We start from the raw sequence: 17084 nt of genomic DNA, 5'->3' as shown, positions 1-17084 counted from the left end.
AACCTTCCCTGGTGCCCAAACCTCAAGCGTAAAAAAAACGTTTGCGCTGTAAAGAGAAAAAGGCAACCGACAGAAGTTCATCGCCACTAACGAAGCTGCCAGCATTACGTCACCGGTAGCTTTGCTGAAAAAGTAAGTTAAGCAACGAACTGGGGCAAAATGGTCGGGATCTCAAAATAGCGGGGAACTTTACAGAAACACGTATGACTTGAATTTTTGTCAATTTAATAAACGAGTCTTTGGTGTTCGCGAAAATGCGCATGTACAGCCGAATGTGTCCGCCGGTAAAGCAGGGATATATGCGCCAAGACGTTGACGTATTTTCAGGGCGGTGTAATAACGAGGAACACAATGAAGTAAATCGGAACCGACTTTGCAATGGATGCAATAGTTTTTTAGAAACCAAACAGGCATGATAATTCTATAAATAGCAGACTGACACAAAGCAGTGAGAGACGAGTAACTGGCCAGGGTCCATCGCCATAACAGACGGCGTTAATCAATTAAGTTTGGCATTCATATTTCGACCATAGTCTGCTAAGCCGCACCGGGAACGAATTCGGTTAAGTCACACAAAGTGATGGATTACAACTGTGGCTATTTTTAAACCCAGTTCTTTAGCACGAATACAGTTTGCTTGCCATTTAAGTACAATGAACAGTTTCTCTGCATTCATCGGCTCATGACCTGTCGTATGTAGCATCTATCATACAGATACGTAGCCAAAAACGGAGACTAAATTTCTTGGGTAAACCGTACATGGTATAGTAGGACAGGCGAAGCATTTTGCTAGACAGAATGACACTGTTGGCGTTAAAAAGCGCCCTAAACCCGTGAGATTAAAGATACAACACGTACTCGTTTGACCTGCAGTTTCGGATACTAATATGCATTGGCGTATTTAAATACACATCGTAACGTTTAATATTGAGGGTAAATCAGGTTCGCGAAGTATATTCTTGTGAGCTTTTGACTATATTTGTAAAACGTGTCCATGCAGGTATACGAATATAAGATACACTGCCCAGTTATAATGCATTACAATTTGACATTTTTTAAAAAACTATACATGGCGTAAACATAGGTTTATTTTCTGTTTTTTTGCCGCTTTGAAGACATGATAAGTGGAGCCAATCTTCGCAGGAAACCTGACTTCCTGCTAACGAAGAAAAAAGTGGTTAAGTAAACTTATCGGACGAGCAATCTCGCTTTGAATGACCAAGAACTTTTGTTGTTAACTCAAGCGCCTAGGGCTACAGTATGTTAACGTGGCAATATTACCACCATCGCTCGTTTAACGAGTTATTTACCCAAATAAACCAATGCATGCTGCCCGCAATACACACCCAAAACACAGCACACCACATTCGGAATATACGAAATTAAGCCGTCGGCTACGGTAGGAAGTACATACTGTCTTTCGTGTGCCGACAACTTTTTGATAATTCGGTATTAAGGTTATGAATTAATCCGGATTATCACAGATCAAGCAAGTAATGCAACAGGTGCAAGCGAGTAATAAAACCAAACAAACTTTCAACCACTTTTAAATCCATATAAAACAAAACCTTATCGGTCACAGGTCGTGCTCCCAACATAAGGGTCTTTCACGCCCTCTATCTGCAAGGTGATGTTTAGGCAGCAACGTGCTGAAGTTTTGTTAAAGTTTGTTCTGCACGATCGGTTTGACCAAAACATTTTTTCTGGCATAAAGTGCAACGCAATTGGCGTTTTCCAGGACACATGCTGTATTTGCGTCTCCCTTTCTCCATGTTTGTGTCCGACTTCTATTAAAAACAAGAGAACGAGGACGCCTAATCAAGATCTAGAAGACATTGCAGGATATTTGTGTATTTATCTGCTCCCGGATTTACAGTTGCATAAGACGCGATTTCAAGTTTTTTTTCCGAGAAGTGTTTTGAAGACTCTGGGAAGTATATGGCCGTAGGACCATCGCGGTCACAGGCACTTTCTCACTGACCTGAAAGCTGTAACACTTATATAACATGGCTGGTCAAATTTCGATAAAAGGTCATGTGTGCAAAAATATGAAACGTCTATTCTTGGTCAATAAGTTGTACTAGAAGCGAGTCGTTAATTAAACTTTTAGGCCACTTAAATTTGCCCGCATACACACGCAGTGGTTATAAATGTTGTTTATTACCAACTTATTGAAATACTCAGACATACAGCCGAGTAAAAGTTCACAAGCTTGCGCTTGCGCACTCGAGACTGCACTTTATGCTGCTTATGACTTCACCTTTGTCTTGCTAAAAGATTTAATATAATTTGCCACTGTAAGTGCTTTTTGCAGCACGCGATATAGATCTAATTGAAAATAACAACTCTAGCCACAAGCAGGTGTTTCATATCAAAACACAAGATAGCCATAACCGTTGTGGCGATAAACAAATATGTTATGTGACAATTTCACGTCACTGGGACCGGTAAAATAGCATATCCAACGATGAAACTTATAATCAAGCTCGATTAGAAGGTGTGCAACGAAATTGTGCTTTCTTCCATTAATCTTTCTCCAATAACGAAAGTATGACGAGTTCGCTTTTTTTCTGTTGCTTTATTTACACATAGTTTCGTAGCGTTGTTGCGTAAATTTTATCTAATCCAATAAACGTGCTTATATACACAACTTGTGTAGATTGGCCAATCTGACATTTTATGGTTTACTATACGTAGCCATTATTAAATTCGGAGAATGAACGTATTTTACGTCATCAATTTTTTCAATTCAATATATATTCCAGTGTTACTACTGTTCATTCATTCGAAAGAACAATGACACTACTCTGTTGATGCTTTAGTGTTACATCGCATGCGACGCATGGCCCGCCGGCACGACCGTGTAAATTGATAAGGTGTGGCGAGCCGCAAAGTACAGATTTCATATCCGACCTCACTGCCCAACAATAAACCAATTTACAAGTTACTTTACGTTATCAATCGTTGTTTGGGTATAGTGAGAAATGATCTGCGATCAGCAATAACTAACCGCCTGGTAATTCCCTAATTGCAAAGTTCTTGAACCCGCCATAAAGCTATTAATTTATGCAAGCGTATGACTCTGGCCAAGAAAAGTTGCAATGCTATTTTGTTTGTTGTGGCAAACACAAAATAAAACGGATAAGCGTTCAAAATCCGATTAAGCTGCTGCATAAAGTATTTTAGTTTATTTATGCTTACAGCAGAACGGGTGGAACAAGTGTACATTTGTAACTTGATGAAATTGCAGTTTTAATTAGGAATGTAATAAACTGTGGAATTTTAAGGTTAAATTACTTTAACATGCTTAGTGCCAGATAATGGCGGATACTGGCAAACACGATAAACAAATCACGTTGTACGTCATGGATAAAAGTTGTACGTCATGGATATTGGTTTCCATTGATCTCTATCTCACTTAACGTAACGTTACTGCTGTGCTGACCGCGAAAATGAAAATGTCTCTCGCGTAATTTGTTCAGGCGTATGCAACTGTAAGCGCCCCGAGCGGACATTGCTCTTTATATCCAAAACTATTCTGATTGGTTCTCCAAGCCCCACTGAAACAACACACTTTATGACGTTTTGACAAATAACTCGAATACGATTGTTTCGTCATAATACAATCCTAGAAACAAAACCAGCCATGTTGAATTGTGAATTGTACAATTCTAAATTAAATACCTTTATTTGCTTATGGCTTCTAAAGGAGAAAATGGCTTGCGTGCTTTACGTCCAGCAGCAGTTGCACCTGAATTGGTAGATTATTTTGGCAATAATCAAGGCAATGGCAATGTTGAACTGCAGTCAGATTACATCGCAAACAACAAAGAGGAAAATGTAACACCTTTAGGGCCAAGTTACAACAGAACTGTGAGTTTGCAAAATCTTGAATTTCCTATGCGTATGCTTTTATGTTCAGATAAACTATATATGTCGTGGTCTAACTGGGCCTATATCATTTTACATTATAAACTGAATAGTATGCGTGCGTGGTGATTTAAACACGTCCCATCAGAGATGTCTCTAGTAGGCGATGGTTTACCCTTTGCGGTTGGCTGTACTCCTCTATATTTGGCGGTATGATATGAATTTTGTTATGTGCTACTTAATATGGCTTGTGTTTCAAACGTTTACTACAAAAATACAGTTCTAAATACGATAGAAAACCGAATAACAACTATTATTATATAGACCATCGTATATAGGCTATGATATAAAGGTACAATTGCTATTTTAACTGGCAGGTTTGTATGCGAGCTTTGGCAGGCACTTTTAAGCCTAAACTTTACCCTTACGTTACCGTATACCTCCCAAAATACTGACATATGTATTTATTCTAAAAGGAACAATTTTTGAGCAACTCTTTGGTCCCTGCGAATCTTTATACCACTGGACCACACCATGATCAACAACAGCTATTCACCGCCCCAGTAACTTCTCAGAGCAAACAAATCGGTACACAATGTACTGAGCAGGAAAGTAATGGACAAACACGAACTTATTTCATTCTACGAAGTACGAACCCGCTTTCACGGTCGGGCGTTTCGCGAGCCATCCGAAGAAGAAGTGAGATATTTTTGTGAGATATTTTTTTTTGCCCATTCAGTCGTGTGTATAGTAGGTTGGGGTAAGATGGTACATGGTTTGTTTTTCTTTTACCGTCCCATTTGGTAATACACAAGGAATATTTACAACAATATATAACTGTAACGCTACGAATGTAAAATTACCTTTAATTTTTAAAACACGGTTAGAAAATGCGGAATAGTGTCCCTTTTGAGCCCACTGTACTATAATAATCGTTTCACTTTGTTTTGTTAACATAGGGAAACCTCGACGACACAGAAGGTTCTGCTCTGATTGTAATGCAAGTTTTCCCTTATTACGACAGCTGGAAGATCACATGATTGCGATGCATCTAAACAAACCACCATCTGTAAAAGATAACAAATCGAACGAGGCCTTGGTTAAAAATACTCAACCGCAGCAGGTGTTCATTATATAAGTTTTTAGAAAAATACTCCAAACAAAAATTTATAATATTTCTTATGAATATGTTTTTCTCGCAAATCAAAAGGTAAAAAATAATCAATATTGTAGGTTGGGGAAAGATGGTCAATGTTTTCATTATCTTTTATTGTCCCATTTGATATAAAAAAATAATGTTTATAGAATTGTACAACCCTATCCTTACGAATCTAAAAGATCATTGTAACTTGTTAAAAAGAAAAGTAAAAAGTGCTATCCGTCTTAGCCCACAGTAGTATTTTATTTTAATCAAATGTTTTAAACAGAAAGCGAAAGCCATAGATTATCGTCTAATTTCTCCAATAGTTGCACCCACACCAACGGTAAGCATGATTTTCAAACCATTTTGTTAACCCTAAAGTTTGAATAGCAAAATTCACAATCGGACAGTTATTATTGCATGTCGTTCTGTTGATTGCGTGTAACTTGGTAAATAAGATTAGCAGAAAAACAGAACTACCCGTTACATCATCGGTGCAAATATGTTTAACAGGAAAACGCTTACTAAGTGGAAACATGAATTGTAGACCCAGCTTAGTAATGATTACTTGTAGTTATTTTTCAAAATTTAAAAAATGACTTTAGTTGCCTTTTAAGATACATTTCCTCTATAAGAATTCCCTACAATAATGCCCTATATACCTATTTACATCGAACCGGAGTGCCAGAAGTTTCAGGTGTTATAATTGTATAACACACGTTTAGATACGCTATCGGATGTGTATAGAATGTGGGCTATGGTTTCCGTTGGATGAGTACAACGCACATTTGGAGCTCCATCGATTAAAGCCGTTGTATCCTCGACAATACGCTTGCCTTGGTTGTCATATTCAGTTTTTCACTTCTGAAGAGCTTACTGCCCATGCAATCCAAATGCATGGGGAATAATTTAGCGTCCTTTTCAACGGTATATATAAAGGCAGCAGAAGACACTAGCACCAAACAATCCAATACCAGAGATTACTTATTACAAAAAGTATCCTTACCAAAAAATCGGACAGTGGCGTTACAAAAAGAATTTGAAAGATAATTAAAATTAAGCTTTTCCAGTATATTCTTTATTCCCACTTCGTTGAAATCGTGTTCTTATTTTCCACGTTCTTTACCTTTTCGACTTACTGGTGTAAACTGTTCTTAAAAAATAAATAAACGAAGCATCATGCATTATTTTGTGTATTAAACATATAGGTTGAATTGGTGCATTGTATTAATATTCACTCAGGTTCTAGCACCATGTCTCCTCCTTCGTAACCTTCCACTTCACCGAACCAAATCTTAGGTCTCTGTTAAAATAAACATTAAATGTGGGCTGGGGGGAAATGGGACACCTTTGGCACATAATATTCAAATATCCTGATCGTGTTTTAAACAATTACCAACGGTCCACCGTGAGGATACGATTTATAATACTGTCAATGTTCCTTGTTTACTACCAAACGTGAGGAGAAAATAGAACGAAACGGTGTCCTGTTTTCCCCATCGTACTATATTTAAGCCTACAAGGTAAAATAACTTTACAAAATACTTTTCGATACAGTACTGTAGGGTAAGACGGGCTACCTTTAGCACGTGGTATTCCATAACCGTTTTTTAACAATTAACAATCCCTAACCGTTTTTTTTACAATGAACAACGTTATGTAAAAATTTAGAGACATTTTTACCGGGGGCTCTAAGCGTCTATGTGCCACAAGAAGTCTTCTGAACCCAACCCTAGTAATCCCACATTTCCAAACTCTCATAGCTACGAGATTACGAAGGCCTGCACGAAAGAATTCAGCTCCGGTGTCTCCGAACTCGTTGTACGTTAAATTTAGCATCTTCATCTGTTAAGTAAGAAGTAGAGACGGTTGAGAGAATCAATTATAGCCTATCTATCCTTACGCGGCGGCAAAACGACAGCAATAATATTTAATAATCGTGTGGTTAACATCGCTCTTTTAAGGCCATGAAAATGTGGTTATACAAATCTGTAAACAAGCTTTATTCCCAAGTTGACCGATCGAGTATGAAAACATTAACCATCTTACCTTAACTTACTATACTTGCAACTTTGCGAATGATTACTTATTTTGTATATATGGCTGACAGATTCGACAACCCATAACCGACACTGGAATAATTGTTTATGTTGTTACGCTCTACCTTAATTACATTACTGCATCACTATAAGCGCATTAATAACGTAATTGCATTACAGTGCGCTTTGTGCCTTGAGCGGACAAGTCGACTTTTGCAATTCGGGCACTTTTTACCGGTGGTTGGTGATGTGATCTTGTGTCAGTGTTAAACTGTGTTTTAGGAACTAGGACAATGCAGCTCTCTTTGTAATCGAGGGTATATTATAGTGGTAAATTGTGGCATAAAAGCGAAAGTGTAGCATCCGTCAAACAATATGAATATGTGTTGGTAAGTATAGAAAGATGTGTGTATGAAGCGTTGTTATTTTGGAGTAGTGTTCATTGGCTACATAGTTGGCTTTACTATTATTTCGAATAACATATCAAAAGAGTGTGATCATCAAATATACTCTTAAGTATACGAAGGAATGCTGTATACGTCATAGATTTATAAAGAATAAACAAACGGTCGTAGAAACCTATATTGCCCACCTTTGTTGTTCTTCGCTCTACGCCCTTAGCCAACTGCTCTGCAGCCAAGTCATTTATTCGACATGAACGAACGTGTAGATTGTCAATGTTGTGCAGACAGCTCGCAATAGCAATCGCGCTCCTCACGTTGATCGGATTTTTCGCAAATTTGACTTTCTCCATCTGTAAGTATAAAAAGAGTTAAACGATAACCTAACGTGTTGTGATCACTATTTGAAACACCTTATAAGTAAACTAGAGAGTATAAATGGTTATTGTAAGGTGGGAAAAATAAGACATGTTTTCTTTCTCCTTTCTCGTCCCATTTATGATAGGAATCAAGGACCATTTATAGAATTTTATAACCGTATCACCGCGAGTCTAAAAGAACGCTGTTAGTTGTTACGAACACGTTTAGGAAATGGGATTTAGGTGGTAACGGTATCCCATCATACCACACAGCACTGTATGTGTCATATTTGGCGGATAGTTACCGATGTTGTCAATTCATGTATTCCCTGGCTAATGTATTCGATTCCCACGTCCGTGATCTCGCATTTCTCCACGGAAAGGCTGCGTATATTTTTCACGCATTGGCTCAACCCTCTCGCACCCAGATCTCCAATTGCAGTGTGGCTAATGTTGAAATTATCCATCTAAATCAAAGAGATAAGTTAAATACTGTATTGAGCTGATGCAATTGTCATTTTACTAGATTACCCTGGTTGTAAGGCGAGAGATGCCATCAGATATAGTTTCGAGTCCAACATCCGTGACTTGGCATTTAGAAATGTTCAGGCTCTTGACCTTGGTCAAGCAGTGTGCTAGATGTGTTGCCCCAACGTTCTTTATTGGGTTTCCGCTAAGATCAAGTTCGACTATCTAATGTAAACAAGACTCATATTTACTATGAACGACAGACTGTTGTAACGGTGATACTATCGGAAAACACATGAATGAATACAACTTGCGTTTACTTCGCGTGGCCGGAAAACGAGAGTCGTTACAACACGAATGTTGTGTTTCATACACCCCCTGTCAGCTTACGAATTACCGCGTAGGTAACTTTGCCGATGTGTTTTATTTGTATAGCACGTCCTGGATTCTCTGTGTGGTATTTATACAACCTTTTAGTGACCACTGTTGCAGCAGTTGCCGTTATTAAGATATATAGTAGGGTGGGGAAAGACGGGACACATTTAGGACATATAATATCTAAATATCCTGGCCGTGTTTTTTTCTGTTTACTACTAAATGAGACGAGAAAGTAGAGTTAAAAGGTGTCCTATCTTCCCCACCCGACTCTATATTTGTTTTACGTGTTTGCTGTATAAAAGTTACTTGTTGCTGCCGTTGACATAGCCCTGCTGAGAGGAATCCCAGCCCAATATCGGTGATACCGCTTTGTCCCAAAATAAGCTTTTGAATGTTCTTAAAATTCCGTTGAATGGATTCTGCTACGGTGTCCGTTACCGCCGTTTGGGGTGAGAGATTCAATATTTCCATCTGATAAAAAAATGCGATAGCAAACAAAAACTTTGGATATATATATATATATATATATATATGTGTGTGTAATTTTTTACCTTGATGTCGGTTTGACTAATTTCATTTAGCAAGTTTGGTAAACAGTTATCCGGTTTGAATCTGGTTCCGCTTCCAACGTTGATCACTTGGTCGGCGCTTTCAACAGACTTCAGCACGTACATTAGGCTGCTTATATCGCCCGGCAAAACATCCCCTGACAGATTGATCTTGGTTGGCAAGTGAGGTCTAAGATCTGCGGCAAACTGCGTATTATTTGACTCTCTTGCCCACGTGCAAACTTGTAGGATTCTTTCCGTTTCATTCCCGTCAAAATCGTCGTCCAATTCCTTTGCTGCATCTTGAGCTAGCTTCTTCATAAGCCTAACTTTCGCTTGGTATTGTGCTTGATTGCGACAGGCAAATATTTTGTCCAGATACTTTTTTGTTACGGTGCTGGTTATCCCGTACATTGAGCGTGCTACCACCTCCCATCGGCTGTCGAGCAGAAATCGCAGTTTTTCTCGGAAGGTTTCAAACGACATGAAATACATGATGTGAATCGCTGCTAGCAATTCCTGCCAAATCAAATGAGAAAAGCAGCTGATTTTGTCGCCGTCCATCAGTTTGGTTCTCAGATCAGTTGAGATACCAATAGATGTTGTTAGATACGCTTCATTTGCTTCTTTGCTGATGCCCGCATCTTGAAAATCCTCTTCAGTGAACATGATCTTTTGCTTCGAAAATCCATTCCATGCAAATAAGCATAACTTGGAAAGATCACACGATGTACGGATATGCTCTGATCTCGCATACTTGTCTAAAGCAAACACCAATACGCTGGTAACATTATCTAGCTTGAAATTATCATCATTGGAACGGATTTGAGATTTAATACAGTGCATTGTAACAATACACATAACTGGCACATAGCACATCGCATATACATCCGGGTGCTGCTCTAAGTAGGCCTCTACCAATGGCCAGTCAGCGCCGCAAATTTGTTCTCCAAGATCCCTTTTCGCACTGGCTGCCAACCCAATGACTTTAAACTCGGTTCGAGGCTTATTGCTCGTGTCTAACTCGTGAACTTGCCTCGGTCTTGAAGTGATTGCCATTCTACATCTCGGTAGAAGACTTCGGTTCAGTATGTTTCCAGCCAGCACTGCTGCTCTAGTGGGCTCTAGCGGATTACATTTCGGGGCTGGCTTAGTTAACGCCGTGGTTGCCGCTTCGTCCAAGCCATCCAGTACCAATACAACATCCGGATTATCGTGTATTGCTTCCCAGATGACACCGTCGCTCTCCTCTGTATGTTTCTTCCACGAGCATCCACCAAATGTAACAAGAAATTGTACTATGTTCTTCTTGCAGTCAAAATCGATGTCACGAAATCTGATATAGAAAATGAACTTTGTAGTCGGAAGTAGTTTATGTTGCAATATTTCGTTCGTTATCATCTTTGACAAAACAGTCTTTCCTATCCCCGCTTGTCCAGTTATTATTACAGATCGTCCATATTTATCCAGATGTCGCAATATTTTCTCCAACTCTGTTGCACGATACAGTTTCTTCGCTTCTTTCTTCGCATTGCTTTCTGCAACACTGAACAACATTTCAATAGTAGTGTCCCCTTCTGGGGTATCGAACACCGACCGAAATTCGTCTCTCCTAATAAAGTGATCCTCCTGGTCCAAAGTTTCAAGAGATTTTCTTGATTCAGTCGTAATCTGAAGTCGAACCGCTTTTATTGCTTTGTCCAATTGAATCGGAATCTGAATTTCACCGGCCGCTTCTTCTGCTCTTGTCTTTAGGTTTTGTTGCAATATTGAGACTAAATATAAACAAATTCGTAACATATCTTGTATTTGTATTTTTTTAGTTTGTAATTTTATTACATTTATTTTAGTTAAAGATTTTTTTATGATAGTGACTTTATTTTATTGTTTTTTTTAATATTACTGTAGGGTGGGGAAAGACGGGACACCTTTTAACTCTATTTTCACGTCCCTTTTAGTAGTAAACAAAGAACATTCAAAGAATTATAAAACCGTATCTTCATGACTCCTATAAACCATTGTTAATTGTTTAAAACACGATCAGGTTATTTGGATATTATTTGTTATAGGTGTCCCGTCTTCCCCCACCCTACTACGCGATAGTGAAGAGCAAGATTCACACGAAAATCCGAGATACTGCTACAAAAGAACAGTCAGTACGCTATGCAGATAACACTGACTCATAATCAATTCAAGTAGAAATTACACAATTAATGTAAAAATGTACAAAATATAAGCTCACCTTCTCGGCAAGTGTTAACCAACGGCACAGTAGTCGTACCACCGTGTACATGTAAATGCAAGTCTCCGCTTTCCGTATTCAATGTTACATTTGGAGCTATGGTTTCTGGCTGTATGATGTATCATAATGGTATTTAATATTATATACTTTAGAAATGTGATGTAGTTATTTTCATTTACGTACTGATGTGTGCTGTTTCGTTTGTTTATCCGAAACACAAATATTTGCCGATTCAGGGTCTGCTGCTGTATACACCTTCATTGGCTCTGAGTTAAAATCAATAAAAATAATTACTTTTATATTTATTGTGAGTCTTTTTCTAATGTAAAGGTTTTTTAAGAGTGGGGTAATATGGTCCATATTTATCTTATTATCGACCCATTTGATAGTAAACAAAGAATGTTTATATAGAATTATATAACTGTATCATCACGACTCTGAAAGAGCGTTGGTGTAATTGTTAAAAACACGCTTAGAAAATATGGGCTATTTTTTATAACGTTTCCCATCTTACCCCACAGTACTATATCGTTGCTCTTGGTAATATGTAACCGATTAGGTGGTGTAAATCGAAAGCTACTATAAAGGTGTAAGTAGTAACATATACCTGTGTTATCATCCATCGTTGACATTGCGGTAGATCTGTCTGCCTATAAGTTTTAAATAACATATAGCTCAAATCAAAAGCATGATAAACTCAATTATACTTACAAAACTATAGAGCTGTCTCAAAATTTCCCTCATATCGCCGAACAACTTTAAAAACAGAATATGGGTATAAGGTTATATGTTACAGCGATTGTCCAATATTAATTAATATAATGTTGTTGTTTTTACCAAAAAGCGCACCTGTTCAATTTGACGAATATTTTCTTCTGTCCGATTCAATTCTGTCAATGATAAGTTGTTCCTTTGCTGTTAAAAGTTTCGTTTTTTAGACCCATGCAGAGTCTTTTTTTAATAATAGATTTTACAATACCTGTAAGCCGTTATTCAAACTGTTATCGTTTAATGCCACTTGTATAGGAGCGCTAGCACTGTAATAGAATAGGTTAAGTGTTTTTATTGGTCTGTAGGGCATCGTTTATTTTATTTTATATTTGAATTAGAGCCATAGTATTATATTGACAAACCTGTAACACAGCTCATGCAGACAATCCAGATCAAAACTTAAACTTTGTTTTACTTCACGCAAGTCCCAGATTCTTTGACCCACCAACAAATTCTCATTGCCTGTGGTAATTACATCTTTAGGGTATGTAGTTTCCAGCTGTTCAGTCATGCTTTCGCTTCCCAGGCTTGCTTCTTTTCCCCCGTTCATTTTAAATTAAGGTTTATAAGCCTATACATTAAACATCATCACACACAGTATAACCACTTCAGTATACTATGGTATAACAAAGACAATGCCCGAACAAACTCCTTCTGCCATACATACAAATAGCGATGGTATTAGCAGAGTATACTAAACAAGAGTAGGCCAACTCCCATTGTTACGTTTTCACCCATTGTCTCTCGTCACGGTATGTAAATCGCAACCACGTGACAGTTACTGATGACAACGGCGACGCTGCTAAATAATAACAAAAGCAGTTATCGTCTGAGTTTTAACGATGGCAGTTATCCAAGTTCCAGAATGTAAGTAATAATATTTGGCATAGTAAGCGAGTGCACCTTAAATTTGGACTTTAACTTTAAAAAACAAGATAGCTTTTGGTGCGTGTGTAAAAGTGCAGCATTGTTTGCCACAACTTTGAGATGCATCCTAATCTTAACATCATGTAGATGCGTATTATTAGAAACCTCAACAAATACTATTTTTGATCAGATTTAAGTTGATTTTTGTATTGTAATTTGTTGATATACATAATTTTTTTTGTAATAGTTGTGTAGTAATTTAATATGGACTGTCAATTCAATGAAAAAATAACCTTAGAATTACTTTTTACGGAGTTTGAGAAACAAGAAGAAAAACAACAACAGCCAACAAAAATTCAAAATACATATTCAGAAGAAATTATTACCATGTTACATACTTTACAAATTCCTCCTGCATCATTCACACAGTATGGGTTTTCACAAATATCAGCATGGTATAACAAATATAAAATAACAAGTAACAAGTCAGCAATATTAAAAATGTATCCGGAAGTTTGCAACAAAGCTGTCAGTTTTTTCAACAATACAAGCGACAACTGTCAAGCTGCGTGGAAGCTTCTCAAAATTATTAAAAAAATTGTTCAGGATACGATTCCAAGTGTTGATCATACAACCCCAATTACGTTGAGTGATACTGAAAAAGGCATAATTGAGTATATGGGAGGCTATACAGTTAAAAGAGCAGGAAGTCGATTTAGAAATGAACTTATAAACTTAGTTTCATCGGATGCACCATGTGGTTCTTTAATTCCTATATTGGAAAAGCAAGATGCATCATTAAAGTATCCCAGTAAAGATTATGTTAGTCTGTTATGCACAACCTATTTTCTCTTCATGAAAGAAACCCAACAAAACCCTACAATGATCAACTTTCATATACTTAGTGAGAACATACCTAATAACAGTCAGTACATAAAGTTTTTGCAAAAACTACATGACAATTGTGAACCTGGTGATGAAGACAATGTTGTACAACTACTAAACTACATTGTGACCTTATTTATTAGAGTTTTATCTTACAGCTTTCCTAAAAAATTGTTCCACAAGCTTTCTAAGAAAAAAACTTCTAGATCCACTAGTTTACGGCATGGTTTAAAAAGTGTAGCTATGGCACAAAACAAACAGTAACCTGTGATAACTTATTCTTGTTTCACTAATTTGTATTTATGAGTTTTAAAATAAAACATGAAAACTTACATCAGAATCATTTCTTTTTCTTGGGCAATGGTTCATTACAGACAGTCTGCCATGCATTTTTCGTTCCGTTTGTTGTATTCCCACCCTTAACTTTCTTAATTATCTTTCTCTTCAATATGTGCTGAATGCCATATGCTGCTTCACCAATATCAGGATTTTGAGAACGCTGACCTAGTTGTCTCTGTATAAAATACCAGTTTCTGTCAATGCAGATTCTACAAAAAAAAAAGTTACAATAGTTTCATATTTATCTAATCATTACAACAGTTCCATATTTATCTAGTTTTAAAATTATTGTATAAAACTTACCGAAATTTAGAAACCAGTTCATGCTCCGACATGGAATTAATATAAACAAAATCTGCATGTTTATATATAGCCCACATATCTGAAATTACAAACATTTGGATGATTATCTGACAAAGCACAAACATGTATTACAATCAAACAAAGTTTTGTTGGATATGTTTCTGTACACTAAATAACCTTTCAAACTTGTTTTTCTACTTGGACATCTTATGAATACATTATAAACTTATACAGCTCTGACTAAACTCTTATATACCTTGCATTTCTTCGGGTAATTTATTATAAGAGTTGAATAACTGATCAAAATTTTTGTGTCTGACTGCTGGAATGAATTTTCGATTTCGGGCTTTGTCCGATCTTGGTGCGACAGCTGCATATCTACTAAAGCTACATTCTTTTGGTAGATTATAGCATGGAATAGCACCAACTTTCAATTTGTGTCTCTTACCTTTTATCTCAATGTCTGATTTCCTAAAGTATTTGTCACAAATTCCGACCCTAAGTATATTTGTATACATGTTAGTATTTATATTTTATGTAATTAATGTTCTAACACGTTTAAACACGCACTTACACTTCTTTATGAAGGAGTTCTTTGATATTATCCAACTTGGAATCTCTTATTGATAAAATAAAATTGGTCAAAGTTTCACGGTGAACCTTATCTTCTGCCGTTTTCGCGAACTCTGGCCGAAGAACCGAAAATAGGCTTGTAGACTGTACGCTGCAATTCTTGTCGTAATTCCACGAGCAACCAGGAACTGCACAATTTCTAGCCGGCATTTTTATCTTTAAAAAAATCTTACGACCGTAATAATCTAAATCAATAAGAATAATCACAGTCTATTTTTATTTTTAAACAGATAAAATGACACAGCCGCAAACGTAACGCAAAACCCTTTCGTCATAGTGTACAATTTCTAAATATTATCACTTACACTCTGGAACTTGGATAACTGCCATCGTTAAAACTCAGACGATAACTGCTTTTGTTATTATTTGGCAGCGTCGCCGTTGCATAGTTTAATAATACAACATAGTTCACCGACTCTTTGTTCTTTTATTATATTTCGTCACGGTTGACTTCAATCCCACTCGTCAGCCATAGATAGGTTTATGTTTCTATGCATTAGCTGTTACCGCGCTGTACGTTAGTTTGGGATATTTAAATAGAATATATTTAGTGTAACAAGCAAGTGTAAAATTAATCCAGCTGTATATGTTGTTGCTGCTTCATTTATTTTATAAAAAAAAAACTGGTTTTGGTGAAGAACTATAAATAATATGAGTATGCAGGTTTGTTTTAACTTAACTGGTTTGTGTAATACTGTTGACTACACATTTGTTTGCCATGAGAACTATTCCCCGCCTTCATTTTCGTAATTGCTCGTCTTTAAATATTATGTTGGGTTCTATAGGCAGCTTCATTGATATCTGGGTTTTAGGAATACTTACCTAGTTGTCTTTGAAACTTAAAGCAATTGGCAGATAAAATTTATAAAATCCATACTAGATTTCAAAACATTGCCTCAAGCATATCTTGTGTAAAAGTTTCTGAACATGTATTTAATACTGGGCAAAGAAAGAATCCTTTCAGCAAGTACAATAAAGTTATGTGTAGTGAACAGTATACTCTCATTAGTTGGCGATGGAACGGCAGCATTCTTTGCCCTTTTGAGGTGAGTTTCATGTAATTTCAAAGTTTAACATTAAATCAATATGAGTTGTAAATCTACATAAAGTGTTTTTTTAGCTTTTAGGCGTATATTACAATCATAGGCGCCGATTTTTTTAAATTGCAGAAGAGGCCACGTTTATGATGACGTCATTCGTTTTGCAGAAATTAGGAAAATACGGTATACGCGAGTTTTTTTCACTCGCGCCAAAACACGATTAAGCTATACTTTCCATGGCAGCAGTAACAATAACGGCGACTATTAAAGTTTGCCAAAGCTGCTGCCTATCGTTCATGCGGGTATGAAACTGGCAAAATCACACAGTCAAACTCGTTCGTCGTTCTTTGAAGGACGTTGTTCCTACGATACGCACACGAACATTAATGACGCCTCAAGAAACATCAATGCTGTTGATTATTACATAGATCTTAATTTTGTACAGATCTAGTGTTTGAGGGGTTTTTAACATAGGCTTTGCCTGTCAATCGTTACTTTCGATGACGTATTAATTTTACGAGCAGCTAAAGTTTGTTCCAAAATATGTAGCAAGCACCTATGTCTGCAGATAGCTGTTAAAGTACTTAATTGAATCCAAAGACATCCGCCACGCACAAAGATTAAACCGTTAAGTTAAAGCTTTAATGTGTTTAATACAGACCAATGTATGTGTTATTTGTTTTATTTTAATACAGTCGTTGTATAACCGTATTTGCAAAGGCGCTAGCCATATACTCATAGCAAGCTGTTTTAAGTATAAAACTAACGTATGTTCACTTTTCGTTAAAGTTTTAATAAAC

At 36.9% G+C, this 17084-nt stretch overlaps 4 protein-coding genes across 8 annotated transcripts in view; 2 read left to right on the top strand and 2 right to left on the bottom strand.

Moving 5' to 3' along the window:
• LOC149732784 (rab11 family-interacting protein 5-like) overlaps window positions 1-17084 on the top strand; it is a 71738-nt gene that overhangs the window by 42269 nt on the left and 12385 nt on the right. The window lies entirely within an intron of this gene.
• Window positions 137-6195, top strand: LOC149732787 (uncharacterized). The gene is made up of 5 exons (XM_089882358.1): window positions 137-3873; window positions 4347-4569; window positions 4830-4993; window positions 5298-5354; window positions 5737-6195. The coding sequence occupies exons 1-5, from the start codon at window positions 3697-3699 to the stop codon at window positions 5917-5919; spliced, it is 804 nt and encodes a 267-aa protein (XP_089738484.1). The 5' UTR covers window positions 137-3696; the 3' UTR covers window positions 5920-6195.
• On the bottom strand, window positions 6189-12916 carry LOC149732786 (NACHT, LRR and PYD domains-containing protein 3-like). The gene is made up of 14 exons (XM_089882339.1): window positions 12580-12916; window positions 12426-12483; window positions 12296-12361; window positions 12158-12202; window positions 12054-12096; window positions 11630-11712; window positions 11447-11555; window positions 9208-10979; window positions 8963-9127; window positions 8342-8503; window positions 8116-8277; window positions 7643-7804; window positions 6695-6856; window positions 6189-6314 (listed from the first exon to the last, which is right to left on the bottom strand). Exons 1-14 carry the CDS (start codon window positions 12765-12767, stop codon window positions 6246-6248), a joined length of 3246 nt encoding a protein of 1081 aa, XP_089738465.1. The 5' UTR covers window positions 12768-12916; the 3' UTR covers window positions 6189-6245.
• Window positions 12929-15634, bottom strand: LOC149732785 (uncharacterized). Of its 4 annotated transcripts, none has more exons than XM_089882363.1 (5): window positions 15186-15633; window positions 15060-15109; window positions 14612-14690; window positions 14303-14517; window positions 12929-13016 (listed from the first exon to the last, which is right to left on the bottom strand). In XM_089882363.1, the coding sequence occupies exons 1-4, from the start codon at window positions 15392-15394 to the stop codon at window positions 14310-14312; spliced, it is 546 nt and encodes a 181-aa protein (XP_089738489.1). In that variant the 5' UTR covers window positions 15395-15633; the 3' UTR covers window positions 12929-13016; window positions 14303-14309. The 4 variants fall into 4 exon arrangements, with proteins under 4 accessions (XP_089738489.1, XP_089738487.1, XP_089738488.1 ...); XM_089882361.1 differs by lacking the exon at window positions 12929-13016 and adding an exon at window positions 13276-13856 and having other exon boundaries at window positions 15186-15631; XM_089882362.1 differs by lacking the exon at window positions 12929-13016 and adding an exon at window positions 13276-13739 and having other exon boundaries at window positions 15186-15627.

This window comes from Ciona robusta, chromosome 8 (assembly GCF_009617815.1).
Source record: "Ciona robusta chromosome 8, ASM961781v2".
Classification (NCBI taxonomy): Eukaryota; Metazoa; Chordata; class Ascidiacea; order Phlebobranchia; family Cionidae; genus Ciona; species Ciona robusta.
Note: the sequence above shows the minus strand (reverse complement) of the source record. Positions and strands in the feature narration are given on the sequence as shown.

What these genes read in the sequence shown, in the direction of transcription:
- LOC149732785 (XM_089882363.1), bottom strand. Translation starts at nt 15,394, where the DNA reads ATGCCGGCTAGAAATTGTGCAGTTCCTGGTTGCTCGTGGAATTACGAC. An exon ending in GAACTCCTTCATAAAGAAGT is followed by an intron (nt 15,110 to 15,185) that starts GTAAGTGCGTGT and finishes AAATATACTTAG; the next exon opens with GGTCGGAATTTGTGACAAAT. An exon ending in GAACTGGTTTCTAAATTTCG is followed by an intron (nt 14,518 to 14,611) that starts GTAAGTTTTATA and finishes TTTTTTTTGTAG; the next exon opens with AATCTGCATTGACAGAAACT.
- LOC149732787 (XM_089882358.1), top strand. Translation starts at nt 3,697, where the DNA reads ATGGCTTCTAAAGGAGAAAATGGCTTGCGTGCTTTACGTCCAGCAGCA. An exon ending in GGCCAAGTTACAACAGAACT is followed by an intron (nt 3,874 to 4,346) that starts GTGAGTTTGCAA and finishes TTATTCTAAAAG; the next exon opens with GAACAATTTTTGAGCAACTC. An exon ending in AAAATACTCAACCGCAGCAG is followed by an intron (nt 4,994 to 5,297) that starts GTGTTCATTATA and finishes TGTTTTAAACAG; the next exon opens with AAAGCGAAAGCCATAGATTA.
- LOC149732786 (XM_089882339.1), bottom strand. Translation starts at nt 12,767, where the DNA reads ATGAACGGGGGAAAAGAAGCAAGCCTGGGAAGCGAAAGCATGACTGAA. An exon ending in GTTTGAATAACGGCTTACAG is followed by an intron (nt 12,362 to 12,425) that starts GTATTGTAAAAT and finishes AACTTTTAACAG; the next exon opens with CAAAGGAACAACTTATCATT. An exon ending in ATAGACGCTTAGAGCCCCCG is followed by an intron (nt 6,315 to 6,694) that starts GTAAAAATGTCT and finishes TTATTTTAACAG; the next exon opens with AGACCTAAGATTTGGTTCGG.